Below are 16209 nucleotides of genomic sequence, written 5' to 3'. Positions count from 1 at the left end.
TATAATTACAGGGTTTTATGTTTGTGTGGTGTAAACAGAAATATTTAGTGGCCTGTGGTGGGAATTCACATACAATCGTGAAAAGACCAATTAACTGCAATGCTCTTGTCTAATTATCATTCCTGTAACCTCTTTGGATAAACTGTTAAAAGCCCACATTAACTTGTATGCTGAATATTTAAAGCTGCCAATCAATTTGAAAAGCTGAATATCCAGAAATTAGCATTTTTTTTCATACATGTGTTGCTTTTAAACTCAGATAAACACATACCTGCATACATTTCGTTAATATATATTTTAAAATGTTAAAGATAAATCACTGCTTTACAGAGATTTGACTGGATTTATTTTAAGCATTTGTTCTTTTACTTATGAACAGAAAATACAAACTATTGCATCTGTTGATGAAAAATAACAAAATCAATTAATATATATTTTCAGATCGACGTAAAACACAGTTCAAAGTAGTCTCTAAATATATATATATATATATATATATATATATATATATATATATAGAGAGAGAGAGAGAGAGAGAGAGAGAGAGAGAGAGAGAGAGAGAGAGAGAGACTTCTGAACACTTTTGAGACCCTCCCTAATAGGACAACACGCAGAAGTGCGACTGCCTGTCTGTTCAGGGTTGCTTGTCTGTTGCCAAGGCCAGATTCGCAGCGCCTCAGAAACAACTACAAGCCGATGGGTGATGCAGGGAACATTATAACTAGGCCACTGACCTAGCCTCGACCTTGCCTATTTGCTGTGTCTGTGTATAGTTGAATGGTAGATCCCGCTGCAACAAATAACCTTGTTGTTCCTGCTTCGAGTTGAATAAAGCTAATTTTACTAAAGTAGTGAGACTCAGCCTCGTCTTTGGGGTGCAAGGCATCGACTCATACATCACTATATATATGAGGGGTGTTCAAATGTAAACAGGAATTTATGAGCTATGCTTTATTTATTGAATACAATGAAATAACTTACACACTATTTTTCTATATAGTCTCCTGCCACTGCAATACACTTGTTCCAGTGCTCAGGAAGCTTCTTAATCCCTGAAGAGTAGAAGTCTTTTAACTGCATGTTGATCCATTCTTTCCCTCCTAAAAATTCCTTAAGTGGACCAAAGAGATGATAGTCCCTCTTTGAATGACTTGCACCAATCATACACTCTAGACGGAGCGAGAGAGACACTACTGTGTACCTCCTGCTCCGACATGTTGATTACATTAGACAGGAAGGGGGGAAAGAGCAGCTAGCACCACTAATGACAATTCATATATGTGTGTGTTTGTCCAATGAGTCACGTCTACCTTGCACTATTTATAAGAACAGAACATGAAAATTCCTGTTTATAATTGAACACCCCTCGTATATTAGTTGGACCCGTGCTTGATTCGGGCCGGTAGTCACTGGTACACAGTACCAGCACCTGGTCCAATTTCAACATAGGATACCATCACCTCTTCTTAGTGTACCAGTAAGTCCTGGCATTTCTTCAAAAACCTTCATGGGGAAACCCAGCTTTTTGATTGACTGTCACTTTATCACCATAAATAGAATACCGCGAGTAATTTTTTCCATTTCAAGAACTAGATAGATAGATAGATAGATAGATAGATAGATAGATAGATAGATAGATAGATAGATAGATAGATAGATAGATAGATAGATAGATACTTTATTACAGTAATCCTTCCTCCATCGCGGGGGTTGTGTTCCAGAGCCACCCGCGAAATAAGAAAATCCGCGAAGTAGAAACCATATGTTTATATGGTTATTTTTATATTGTCATGCTTGGGTCACAGATTTGCGCAGAAACACAGGAGGTTGTAGAGAGACAGGAACGTTATTCAAACACTGCAAACAAACATTTGTCTCTTTTTCAAAAGTTTAAACTGTGCTCCATGACAAGACAGAGATGACTGTTCCGTCTCACAATTAAAAGAATGCAAACATATCTTCCTTTTCAAAGGAGTGCGTGTCAGGAGCACAGAATGTCACATAGATAGAGAAAACAATCCCTGGCAAACAAATCAATAGGGCTATTTGGCTTAAGTATGCGAAGCACCGCGGCACAAAGCTGTTGAAGGCGGCAGCTCACACCCCCTCCGTCAGGAGCAGACAGAGAGAGAGAGAGATAGAGAGAGAGAGTTTGTTTTTCAAGCAAAAATCAATACGTGCCCTTCGAGCTTTTAAGTATACGAAGCACCGTGCAGCTGCACAAAAGATAGCAACGTGAAGATAATCTTTCAGCATTTTTAGACGAGCGTCCGTATCGTCTAGGTGTGCGAACAGCCCCCCTGCTCAATCCCCCTACGTCAGGATCACAGAAAGTCAGCGCAAGAGAAAGAGAAAAGTAAGCTGGGTAGCTTCTCAGCCATCTGCCAATAGCGTCCCTTGTATGAAATCAACTGGGCAAACCAACTGAGGAAGCATGTACCAGAAATTAAAAGAACCATTGTCCGCAGAAACCCGCGAAGCAGCGAAAAATCCGCGATATATATTTAAATATGCTTACATATAAAATCCGCGATGGAGTGAAGCCGCGAAAGGCGAATCGCGATATAGCGAGGGATTACTGTAATCCCAAGTGGAAATTCACATACTCCAGCAGCACCCTACTGATACAAAAAACAATATTAAATTAAAGATTGATAATAATGCAGGTAAAAAAAAACAAAAAAAAAACCAGACAATATCTTTGTATAATGTTAATGTTTACCCCCGCGGGTGGAATTGAAGAGTCGCATAGGTTGGGGGAGGAACGATCTTCTCAGTCTATCAGTGGAGTAGGACAGTGACAGCAGTCTGTCGCTGAAGCTGCTCTTCTGTCTGGAGATGACACTGTTTAGTGGATGCAGTGAATTTTCAATAATTGATAGGAGCATGCTGAGCGCCCATCCAGCTCCATGCCAACAACAGAGCCTGCCTTCCTCACCAGTTTGTCCAGGCGTGAGGCGTCTTTCTTCTTAATGCTGCCTCCCCAGCACACCACCGCGTAGAAGAGGGCGCTCGCCACAACCGTCTGATAGAACATCTGCAGCATCTTATTGCAGATGTTGAAGGACGCCAGCCTTCTAAGGAAGTATAACTGGCTCTGTCCTTTCTTACACAAAGCATCAGTATTGGCAGTCCAGTCTAATTTATCATCCAGCTGCACTCCCAGGTATTTATAGGTCTGCACCATCTGCACACAGTCACCTCTGATGATCACGGGGTCCATGAGGGGTCTGGGCCTCCTAAAATCCACCACCAGCTCCTTGGTTTTGCTGGTGTTCAGGTGTAGGTGGTTTGAGTCGCACCATTTAACAAATTCATTGATTAGGTCCCTATACTCCTCCTCCTGCCCACTCCTGATGCAGCCCACGATAGCAGTGTCATGAGCGAACTTTTGCACGTGGCAGGACTCCGAGTTGTATTGGAAGTCCGATGTATATAGGCTGAACAGGACCAGAGAAAGTACAGTCCCTTGTGGCACTCCTGTGTTGCTGACCACAATGTCAGACGTGCAGTTCCCAAGACACACATACTGAGGTCTGTCTTTAAGATAGTCCACGATCCATGCCACCAGGTATGAATCTACTCCCATCTCTGTCAGCTTGTCCCTAAGGCAGCGGTTCTTAAACTTTTTAGGTTTGCGGACCACCAGATTTGAATTTTATTTTACATGGACCACCAATTACTTGACAAAGTAATTTTAGCATATTTACCATTGTTATCATGTATATTGATCATGAGGTCTTTATGTTACGTTTTTATTCATTTTCACCTGCAATAAACATACAACGGAATTTCTAACACTTAAACTAATAGTATATTATACTCAATTAGTAATGGCGATTGCCAGGGGGTGGAAATTCAGATATAGTTCAATGTGATGGGTGTGCCGGTTTGTTTGCACAAAGGTGAGGAACATTCAGCTCGATGTTGGTGAGATTTAATCGCAGATCAGCCTCCACATCCAACTTGTTTCTGTACTTTGTTTTGATAGCTGTGAGTGTGGAAAACCCAGCTTCACATAAATATGTGGTCGCGAAGGGCATCAGCAAGTGGATGGCTTTGTCGGCAAGCTGCGGATACTCCTTCTGGGCCTGGATCCAGAACTCAGGTAGGGGGCGCATTTTAAAATCAGCTGCCAATGTGCCATCGCAGGATAGCTCCAGCAACTGTTCTCGTTCAGAAACTGTCAGACTTTGTGGAAGTGCCCCAGTGTCCACTGCAAATGGATTTCGAGCCCAGTTGTTATTTACGGCCGTGGGAAAATAGGTATGGAATTGTTGTTGCAAGCCTGCCAAATGTTCTTCGATATCTGATCTTGCAACATCATCAAGAGCAAAGGTACTCTCTTTGAGGTAACTGTCCAGGTTTGGGAAGGTGGAAAAATCCAATTGCTGGATACAATTCTGCAACCACTTCAATTTCTTTACCATTGATGCAATTTTGTCGTGGACGTCATAGATGGTGACATTTCCCTGTAACCCTCTGTTGAGATCATTCAGACGTGAAAAAATATCTGCCAGGTAAGCAAGCAGAGAAATCCATGCTGGATCATCCAAGGATGCGCGGTGTTGAAATGGATGGTCGGTGAAGAAAATCTGGACTTCTTCCCGTAACTCAAATAATCGGGTAAGGACCTTTCCTCTGGATAGCCATCTTACTTCAGTGTGCAAGAGTAATTGTAAGTGAGTACTTCCCATTTCTTGGCAAATAATATGGAATAGTCGGGATTGAAGCGGACGAGCTGTAATGTAATTCACAACTTTCACTGCCGTGTCCAAGACATTCTTGAGGCGTGGGCGCATTTTCTTTGTTGCTAAATCCTCTCGATGGATGCTGCAGTGGATCCAAACAACATCTGGTGCAATTTCTTTCACTCTGGCAATCAGTCCACTGTTTATTCCTGACATTGCTCTGGCACCATCAGTGCATATTCCTGCACATTTCTCCCAAGGAATGCCATTCTCATTGATGAATGAGGATAATACACCAAACACTAGCTCTGTGGTTGTGTTTGATGGCAATGGACAACAAAAAAGGAGTTCTTCCAGCACTTTCTCGTTCCAAATGTATCTGACATACACGAGAAGATTAGCCTGACTGGCAATATCTGTCGACTCATCCAACTGCAATGAGTAAAACTTGCTGTTTTTCACGCGATGCACAAGAGTCTGTTGGACATCATTTGCCATATCAGAAATTCGAAGCGAGACAGTATCATTTGACAGTGGCACTACATTCAGTTCACTAGAAATTTTTTCGACACACGTTATTGTTACTAGTTGCTTTGCAGCGGGTAAAATTAACTCTTCTCCAATGGTGTGTGGCTTGCCCGCTTTTGCAATAAGGTTGCTCACAACGTATGATGCTTCCAAGGCTTTCATGTTGATACTTGTAGCCTTTTTCATTATCTTCTTACCGCCTTTCAATTCAGACAGCTTACGGAGGAAATACTCTCGCGGCTTTTCCTGTACTGCTCCATGTTTTGTCTGTATATGGCGCTTTAATTTTGCAGGTTTCATACATTCATTAGAAAGCACTTCATAGCACAAAACGCACTGTGGCTTTGGCTCGTTTTCATCGTCAATGCAGGTGAATTCATAGTCAATATATTTTTCATCGTATTTTCTTACCACTTTTTTTCGTTTATTTCCGTGTTTCTGACTAACACGGAGGGCACTTTTATTAGCTGCACCACTTTCAGTTTCAGCAACATGGGAATTATCTGAATAGCCGTCCACGTCAGACTCACGTTGTCCTTCTATTTCTTGTTGACATGCACCGTGTTCCTGACAACTTTCTTGCATTTCTTCCTGGTCAGGTTTTCGCCTTTTTGTTGGCAAAAATCCACTTTTAAGCCACTGATCCATTGAGGATTCTTTATTCTTCCAATCTCTACAGCAGAATATAAAATTTACATATTAAATAAAATTCAGTATCATTAAACCCTTTATCTGCAGCTCTTACCTTAACAAAGTATTCCCGCGAATTAATTAATGAACCCCTGGTAAATAAATTCACGGCAGGCTGTGTACACTATATACTGCTAGGTAAATTTCACACAGGTGCGTTATTACTAAACTGTGGATAAAACAACCTTAAAAGTAATTGCTAGGTCTCAATAAAATTCTTTCTTGACATTACTTTTTTATTACATTATTACTAATTAGTATTATGACACTTATAAATGTACTATAACTATTTATAAACATAAATCTTAGCTATTTTTATAGATAAATAAGAACATATTCACGGACCACCAATTAGCCTACCACGGACCACCGGAGGGCCGCGGACCACACTTTAAGAACCGCTGCCCTAAGGAGCAGAGGTTGGATTGTGTTGAAAGCGCTAGAGAAGTCTAGAAACATAACTCTTGCCAACTATAATAGCGAGGATAATGTAAATAGTAAGGTGGAAAGATTTAATACTAAAGTGAGGGCTGCTGTTGACTCAGTTGCACCTGAAAAGACAGTTGAAAAATTTTCTAGCATTGTTATACCATGGAAGACCCAAAGAGTGTCTGATTTAAAGAGAACATGCCGTAGAGCTGAGCGTAAATGGAGGAAGACTAAACTAACTATTGACTATGAAATATTAAAAGTTAAAATAACAGAATACAATAACACAGTCCGTCTTGAGAGGCGCTGCTATTTCTCTAAGATTATAAATAACAATGCTAGTAATCCCAGAGTCTTATTTTCGACGATTGATCGTCTGTTAAACCCAGGTAACTCAAAGGAATGCCTCCTAAGTACTTCCAGTAAAACCTGTGAGGCTATCGCTGTATTTTTCAATCAAAAAATTAATGATATTAGAAATAACATAGTATATCTCCCCAACACTAAGGATCCTCCTAAACCCCAGTATTCCGTAATAAACACATTAAATTCTTTCACTAGGATAGATTTACCTGATTTACATAAAATAATTTCTCAAATGAAACCCTCCACCTGTGCCCTTGACCCAATACCAACAAAATTTTTCAAAGAAGTATCGGGCGTGCTAATTGATAATGTTCTTGACATAGTAAATTCGTCATTAGATACAGGGGTCTTCCCAGACTGTCTTCAGACTGCTGTAGTTAAACCCCTACTTAAGAAAAATAATCTCGACCCCTCTGCTCTTGAAAATTATACACCCATCTCTAACCTGCCTTTCTTAAGTAAAATTCTAGAGAAGGCAGTCATTATGCAGTTAAATGAGCACCTCAATAAACATGCTATTCTTGATAAATTTCAGTCAGGTTTTAGAACAAATCACAGCACAGAAACTGCACTCGTTAAAGTAGTAAATGACTTGCGGGTAAATGCAGACAGAGGCCATTTATCTGTTTTCATCCTCTTAGATCTGAGTGCCGCATTTGACACCATTGATCATAATATTCTTAAGAATCGCCTTAGTCAATGGGTGGGCCTCTCTGGCAGCGTCTTAAATTGGTTTGAATCCTACCTGGCAGGGAGAAAATTCTTTGTTAGTTGTGGTAATTATAATTCAAAGACACATGATATCCTATATGGTGTTCCACAAGGCTCTATCCTGGGTCCGCTGCTCTTCTCAATGTACATGCTTCCATTAGGTCAGATTATCTCGAGACATAACGTGAGCTACCACAGCTATGCTGATGACAACAGCTATATTTATCAATAGCACCCGATGACCCCGAATCTCTTGATTCGCTAACACAATGTCTAACCTGTATCTCAGAATGGATGAATAGTAACTTTCTCAAATTAAATAAAGAGAAAACCGAAATCTTAGTGATTGGCAATAATGGTTACAATGAGGCTATTAGAAATAAACTGGATGCATTAGGATTAAAAGTCAAAACGGAGGTAAAAAGCTTAGGGGTAACCATTGACTGTAATCTGAATTTTAAATCACATATTAATCAGATCACTAGGACAGCATTTTTTCACTTAAGAAACATAGCAAAAGTTAGACCTCTTATATCATCGAAAGATGCAGAGAAATTAGTTCACGCATTTGTTTTCAGTCGGCTAGATTACTGTAACGCACTCCTCTCAGGACTACCCAAAACAGAAATAAATCGTTTGCAACTAGTGCAGAATGCAGCTGCTAGAATCCTTACCAGGAAAAGAAAATCCGAACACATTTCTCCAGTTTTGATGTCACTACACTGGTTACCTGTGTCATTCAGAATAGACTTTAAAATTCTGCTTATGGTTTATAAAGCCTTAAATAATCTCGCTCCATCTTATATATCGGAATGTCTGACACCTTATATTCCAAATCGTAACCTCAGATCCTCAACTGAGTGTCTCCTTAGAATTCCAAGAGCAAAACTTAAAAGAAGTGGTGAGGCGGCCTTCTGCTGTTATGCACCTAAAATCTGGAATAGCCTGCCAGTAGGAATTCGCCAGGCTAATACAGTGGAGAACTTTAAAAAAACTGCTGAAAACACATTACTTTAACATGGCCTTCTCATAACTTCACTGTAATTTAATCCTGATACTCTGTATATCCAATCATTATAATAACTATTCATTCAAAATCTGTACTAACCCCTACTCTCTCTTCTGTTTCCTTTTCCGGTGTCCTTTTCATTACAGAATATGCAAGTATATATAAGCATGACTGGCAGAAAAAAGTCTCAGAAAGAAAGGGAAAAGACAGTCTAAACAGGCCTTAAGTCCAAGTTCAAGATACGGCTTAGCAGAGACTGACCTGGGACAGATAGGCGAAAGAATGGATCTCCCAGGACCCGACTCCGCAGTATCACCTCCAGCTGAGAGCGAAAGTGTGAGTGAGTCGAGCCAGGAGACGATCGTTGATTTCAGAAGGTTCATTGAAACTGAAAATGGCCCTATTTTTCACGCTGTCAACTGCCCACTGTGAGTTAATGCCACTGACTCCAACTGGGCTTGCTACTCCACCTGCGAAGCATGGAGAAGACCGAAACAAGCAGTCTGAGCCAAAGGTAATGATCAACCCAATGAACACCACCATAACTACCGCAATAATTACCATACTCGGGGAGGACATAAATGAGATAAAGTGTAAGAAGATCACAAAGGATATAAAGAAAGATATAAAGGACATAAACATGACAAATGAGGAGCTGCTTTAGGATATTAATCACTTTGAGGCAACCTTTAAAGCTATGCTAGAAAAAATAGAGGAAAATGTGAGTAAGTCTGAAAATAAATTTAGAGCACTTGATGCTCAGCTTGAAGACATTTTAAGCAAGTGTTCACCACATGTATTGAAATAGTCGAAACAATGACATAAAAGCAGTGGCTACTAAATCTGAATGCAAAGTGCATGGAGACAGTATAGCTGTGCTAGAAGATGGATATAGAAGAAATAATATCAGAATTGAAGGTCTCTCTGAAAACCATGAATGCCCAAACCCAGTGAAATTCATCGCTGAGTTATTCTCTCAAATAATTGGAGAGGACTTCAAATTAGACACTGGGATATCAGCAGCTTACCGTATAGGTAGATCGAATGCCTCAAAACCAAGAAACTTCATTGTATGATTCAATGAATTACAATCAAAGACTAATCTGATATCACCTTCTCAGACTGAAACAAAAGATTATATTAGAAAATAACCGTGTTTTCATTTTCCCTGATTTTTTACCCTCAACATCTACTAAACACAGCACATTTTACAGCATTAAACAGCATTTACACAAAGCCAAAATCAGATACAGCCTCTTCTATCCTGCTAAATTGAGAGGGGATATTCAAGGCAAGTCTTATATTTTTATAAAAATCTAATCCCGTTACTTTTTGAAGTACGATTGTGAATCACATTGTCTCTTGGAAAGGCAAAGAAGACTTTACCTGCAATTTGGGCTATTTGCAGTGAGACATTTGTCGTAATTATACATTTTATGCATTTTATTAGAAATCTTATTTTTTTATTACAATTATAATTGTATGTGTATATATATATGCATTGTGTGTATATATAAACTGTTCAAAAAAAATTAAAGGAACACTTTTTAATCAGAATATAGCATCAAGTCAATGAAACTTCTGGGATATTGATCTGGTCAGTTAAGTAGCAGAGGGGGTTGTTAATCAGTTTCAGCTGCTTTGGTGTTAATGAAAGTAACAACAGGTGCACTAGATACAATAATGAGACAACCCCCAAAACAGGAATGGTTTAACAGGTGGAGGCCACTGACATTTTTCCCTCCTCATCTTTTCTGAGTTTTTTCACTAGTTTTGTATTCGGCTACAGTCAGTATCACTACTGGTAGCATGAGGTGAAACCCAGGCCCTACAGAGGTTGCACAGGTAGTCCAACTACTCCAGGATAGCACAGTCTCAAGGGCATGGAGCAGATTCCAGGAGATAGGCAGTTACTCTAGGAGAGCTGGACAGGGCCATAGAAGGGCCATAGAAGGTCCTTAACCCATCAGGAGGACCGGTATCTGCTCCTTGGGGCAAGGAGAAACAGGACGAGCAATGCTAGAGCCCTACAAAATGACCTCCAGCAGGCCACTGGTGTGAAAGTCTTTGACCAAACAATCAGAAACAGACTTCATGAGGGTGGCCTGAGGGCCCGACATCCTCTAGTGGGCCATGTACTCACTGCCCAGCAACATGGAGCTCGATTGGCATTTTTTCATAGAATACCAGATTTGGCAGGTCCACCACTGGCGCCCTGTGCTTTTCACAAATGAGAGTAGGTTCACCCTGAGCACATGTGACAGATGTGAAAGGGTCTGGAGAACATTATGCTGCCTGTAACATCGTTCAGCATGACCCGTTTGGTGGTGGGTCAGTGATGGTCTGGGGAGTCATATCCATGGAGGGACGTACAGACCTCTACAAGCTAGACACTGTCACCTTGACTGCCATTAGGTATCGGGATGAAATCCTTGGACCCATTGTTAGAACCTTTGCTGGTGCAGTGGGTCCTGGGTTCCTCCTGGTGCACAACAATGCCCGGCCTCATGTGGCAAGAGTATGCAGGCAGTTCCTGGAGGATGAAGGAATTAATACCATTGACTGGCCCCCACACTCGCCTGACTTAAATCCAATAGAACACCTCTGGGACATTATGTTTCGGTCCATCCGACACCGGCAGGTTGCACCTCAGACTGTCCAGGAGCTCAGTGATGCTCTGGTCCAGATCTGGGATCAGGACATTTTTGGGCATGCATACAAGCAAGTGGGAGCCATACAAACTACTGAGTACGATTTTGAGTTGCAGCAATGAAATTTCAGCAAAATGGACTAGCCTGCCACAACATTTATTCAATTTGATTTTCGGGGTGTCTTTGAATTCAGCCCTGTAGGGTGATCATTTTCATTTCCATCAAACGATGTGGCATCGTTCCGTTCCTAATGCATTACCCAGTTTATATCAGTATAGATATCCAGCATGATTTTTTTTTCCCATTGAGATCTGATGTGTTTTCAAAATGTTCCTTTAATTTGTTTGAGCAGTTTATATTCAGAAATTACTTCATATATTCAGAAGCTGACTTTATATATTTAGACAATGAGTTTGTATATTCTGGAAAGTCTTTATATATTCAGACATTGATTTTAAATGTACAGAGACTGATTTTATATATTTAGGAATGACTTTATATATTCAGATGCTGACTTTATATCTTCAGAAATGACTTTATATGTTAAGACGCTGTCTTTGTATATTCAGGAATAATTATATATTCAGACTTTATATATTCAGAAATGACTTTATAGTGCATATTCAGAGACTGACTTCAGGAATTGCTTTATATGTTCAAAAATGACTGTACATTGCACTGTTTAGACGCTGATTTGTATACAGTCAATCCTTGATATACGACCGGCCTGACATGCGAACAACTTGGTTTACAACCAAAATTTTGGTTTTGAATTACGACCAACGTCTTGCATTACAACCCGAATGTGGTCACGTGTATCTGCTTGTGCGATTGTAAACAAAGAGCCGAAAGTGTTCGTAAGCGTCAGTCGGAGCCCAGATACATGTGTTTGTGGATGTAATTTCGGTCAGTGCAGTGATTTATATAATTTATTTTGATAATTGCTAAGGAAGGAAGAGAAGGTAATGAAGGTAAAGAAAGCGAACACAATCGAAATGAAGAAGGAAATTGTGCAGAAATATGAGAGAGGCGTTCGTGTGACCAATCTCGCTAATATATACAGCATGTCGAAATCCACCATCTCGACAATTTTACAAAGAAAAGATTTGTATAAGGAGGCTCCTTCCAAACAGTAACCACCTTCCATTTCATTCTCCTCCTCCTCCCTTCCTGCAACCCAAAGATGTCAAATTAAATGGTGAGTACAGTATGAAATTATTGTTTCTCTTAGGCTAGGCACTTTTTATAACTTTTTGGTTAGTACATTAGAAAAATTATTGGTGTTTTGGTAAATTATGCACATTATACAACCCTTTTTTATTATGAAAAAGGTTATTATGAAAAGGTTAAGTAAGTGTTGCTGTGGGAGGTTTGGAACGCATTATGGGTATTTCCATTATTTCTTATGGGAAAAATAGTCTTCACTTACAACCAACTTGAGTTACAACCAGCCCTCGCGAATGAATTGAGTTCGTAAGTCAAGGGTCCACTGTATATGTAAATTTTTTACTTTATTTAGACGCTGACTTTATATACAGAAGTTCAATATGGTGTCCCGCAGGGCTCAGTACTGGGATCTATCATTGAGGAAACATAATGTTAATTTTCACTCGTATGCAGATGACATCCAGTTATACCTTTAATTTAACTCAAATGAAGTTTCTCCGATGTTGTCTTTAATTAGTTGTGTTAGCGAATTAAAGGAGTGGATGAATGAGAACTACTTGTCTTTAAACACAGATAAAACAGATGTTAATTGCTGGAGGGAATGACACTGATCATAACAATATTTTGTCATCACTTAACTCAGTTGGAATCCCAATTAATTTTACAGAATTAGCCCACAATCTAGGAGTTATCTTTGACTCTAGCATGTCAGTTAAAACGCATATTGCAAAGTTGTCCAAAACATGTTTCTTCCATCTAAAAAATGTTAGGAAATTAAGGCGCTTTCTAAATAAACAGGATTCTGAGAAATGAATTCATGCATTTATCTCTAGTAGGATTGACTACTGCAATGCGGTTTTCACTGGATGTTCAAACTGTTCTCTATACAGCCTCCAGTTAATCCAAAATGTGGCTGCAAGAATTATTACAAGAACAAGAAAATATGAACACATAACTCCAGTTCTTAAATCCTTACACTGGCTCCCGGTTAAGTTTAGGGCTGATTTCAAAATCCTCCTTTTAACATATAAAGCATTAAATGGCCAAGGTCCGGTTTACTTGTCTGAACTTATCATGACTCACAAACCAGAGCGCACATTAAGATCTCAAGATTCCAGTCTGCTTATGGTTTCAAGGATTAATAAAACAACAATGGGAGGTCGAGCTTTTAGTTACAGGGCCCCTAAACTGTGGAATGGTCTGCCTGCTACTATAAGGGATGCCCCTTCAGTCTCAGCTTTTAAATCCCAGCTGAAGACTCACTACTTCAGTTTAGCATATCCTGACTGGAGCTGCTGATTAACTGTACATACTGCATGTCTGTTGTTAGTCATTAGCACTAAAACATAAGTAACATGCTAGTTATAATTGGATACTAACCCTCACCTTTCCAGTTTCTCTTCTCGGTACTCAAATGTGGCACTTGGTGCCACGGCCCACCTGCCAAGTTGTTTTGCCTGCCTAAGGTAAAGTCATCCCTGATGGAGGATCGCAGGAATCGTGGGAAAGAGGGGTCCTTTCATCGGATTGGCTGGCCCAGCGCTGTTTCACCCGTGGAATGGCCAAATGGGGGAGGCAGCTTGATAGATGAGGTCTCCAGGACTCTAGAAATATCCAGATCTTATTATATGATATCATCTACTGTTAAATTCTGCTCCGTACTTCAAAAATTTTTATTTATTTTTTTATTTCTAAAAAAACTTTTTATTTTATACTGTATTGAGGATTTGTTCTGTTCTGTGTATTGTATTGTATTGACCCCCTTCTTTTGCCACCCACTGCATGCCCAACCTACCTGGAAAGGGGTCTCTCTTTGAACTGCCTTTCCCAAGGTTTCTTCCATTTTTTCCTACAAGGTTTTTTTTGGGAGCTTTTCCTTGTCTTCTTAGAGCATAGGTGTCGAACTCCAGTCCTTGAGGGCCGCAGTGGCTGCATGTTTTCATTCTAACCATCTTCTTCATTAATGAGCCATTTTTACTGCTAATTAACTTCTTTTGCTTTAGTTTTAATTAACTTGACTCAGGCCCCTTAATTGTCTCTTTTTCCTTAATTAGTAGCCAAACAATAATGAGACATCAAACAAGCCACCATATGACAGAAAGATCAACAGATTTGGAAATGTCTGCTGTGGCAGAATGAGAGCAGCAACAAGCCATTGAATTAAATAACGGGCTTAATTAACAGCAAGTATCAGCTTCTCATTAAGAGACTGGTTGGAGTAAAATTGGTTGGAGTTTGAAATCCCAGTCTAGCTGGTCATCTGTTGGCTCGTTTCACGTCTCATTTCTGTTTAGCTGCCATTTAATGAAGAAAAAAAACAATTCAGAGGACTGAATCCTTAAAAACATGGCTATTGAAATGAAGGGAAAAGGAGTTAATTAGCATTGAAAACTACTCACTGATTAGGAAAAGGGTTAGAATGAAAACCTGTAGCCACAGCGGCCCTCCAGGCCCGGTGTTCGACACCCCTGTCTTAGAGAGTCAAGGCTGGGGGGCTGTTAAGAGGCAGGGCCTGTTAAAGCCCATTGCGGCACTTCCTGTGTGATTTTGAGCTATACAAAAAATAAACTGTATTGTATTGTATTGTATATATTCAGATTTAACTTCATATATTCAACATTGATTTTATATATTCAGGAATCATTTTTATATATTCAAAAATGACTTTATATTAAGAATTTGATTTTATATATGCAGCATTTGGCCTTATATGCTCAAAAATTCAATATATTTTCCTGTTTTACACAAATAACATTCAGAAAAGTCCTTTTAAACAAACTTCATTCTTGAGCTTAAAAGAAAGAATTTGTAGTCCTTTAAAGACACACAGGAAACATGATAAACACTTCACTTGTTTGACTTCTGTCCTGAATTCCTGGAAATTAAAAGAAGTCAGTCTATTTATCAGTGCTATTGAGCTGCAGAGGGCGGTTGGAGGCTGTTGTAAATCTTTGCTAAAAAATCTCTTTACACTATTTTTAGTTTTTTTTTCCTTCATGACATTTAATTTGGAACCACCATGAGTCAGTGCTTCTGAGATGTATTTGCAATCTTGTAACTCCATCTGAACTTCTTTTAAAATTGTACTTTTCAAAGTAACAAGTCTTAAAAACTAAGGGGCATTTTTATTGCAGCAAAGTTCTTCTATCAAATACAAATCTACTTATTTCAATAGTTTGACCTCTAAATTTTATTTAGAATACATTTATTTTAATTGAGACAGGTCTTTTAAACATTATTCCAAATTATTAGAGACATTGCATAGTGTCTTCCAGCAACTTAATGTAATTTAGTGAGAAACCGTGAGACTGCAAGTAATTTTTTGTCCTGAAGAATAAACATATTACTAATAAATGTCTCACTTCCCTGACTGAAACAAGATAGCACATGTGCAGATTCTCAAAGGGATCAATTGTTCTAATTAAATATTAACTTTGACAAAGATAAACATCGCCTAACTATTGAACACACCTAAAGCACATGAATGAAGCCAGACCTTACATTTTTCCTTAATGCAATAAGCCAGATAAGGAAAAGTAAAGAAAAAAGTTTTAGCTCCAAAAGCATGTTAAAGCCTCAGAACTAACAGTTTCAGCATTGACATGTGAAATGTTCTGCCATGCTGAGCTTTAATAGCTATTAAAATTAACACTTTAAAACTGGATGGAATTTTACTTTATTATAAAACTGTATAAATGCAAACCTTGTAAAGACTAGCCTCTGCTTAAAGTGTCCAGATTATAGGTAATCATATAGAAATTTAAAGATGCATTCTTAAATTGTATGGATATAGTGAGAAGTGAAGCAAAATGACCTCTTTTATTGGCTGACTCAACAGATTATAATATGCAATATTTCAAGGCAACCAAGGCCACTTATTCAGGCAGGTTGTAATGGTTACAATAGATGTAATGGTGAAAAACTATGGTAAGGAGAGTCTGTCCTAGCAGCAGAAAGCACAGTGGAA

General features: G+C 39.2%; 2 protein-coding genes across 2 annotated transcripts in view; both read right to left on the bottom strand.

Annotated features, from left to right (window-relative positions):
- Positions 1-16209, bottom strand: part of LOC127529081 (uncharacterized) — a 432146-nt gene that overhangs the window by 106440 nt on the left and 309497 nt on the right. The gene's annotated exons all lie outside the window — the stretch shown is intronic.
- LOC114657620 (zinc finger BED domain-containing protein 5-like) lies at positions 3870-5867 on the bottom strand. Its single transcript, XM_028809494.1, has one exon. The coding sequence runs from the start codon at positions 5865-5867 to the stop codon at positions 3870-3872; it is 1998 nt and encodes a 665-aa protein (XP_028665327.1).

The sequence above is a fragment of the Erpetoichthys calabaricus genome, chromosome 9 (assembly GCF_900747795.2).
Source record: "Erpetoichthys calabaricus chromosome 9, fErpCal1.3, whole genome shotgun sequence".
Taxonomy (NCBI): domain Eukaryota; kingdom Metazoa; phylum Chordata; class Cladistia; order Polypteriformes; family Polypteridae; genus Erpetoichthys; species Erpetoichthys calabaricus.
The sequence above is the reverse complement of the archived record's forward strand: the minus strand, read 5'-3'. Positions and strand labels throughout refer to the sequence as shown.

Excerpts from the sequence above, each read along its gene's own strand:
- LOC114657620 (XM_028809494.1), bottom strand. The coding sequence starts at position 5,867 with ATGGATCAGTGGCTTAAAAGTGGATTTTTGCCAACAAAAAGGCGAAAA.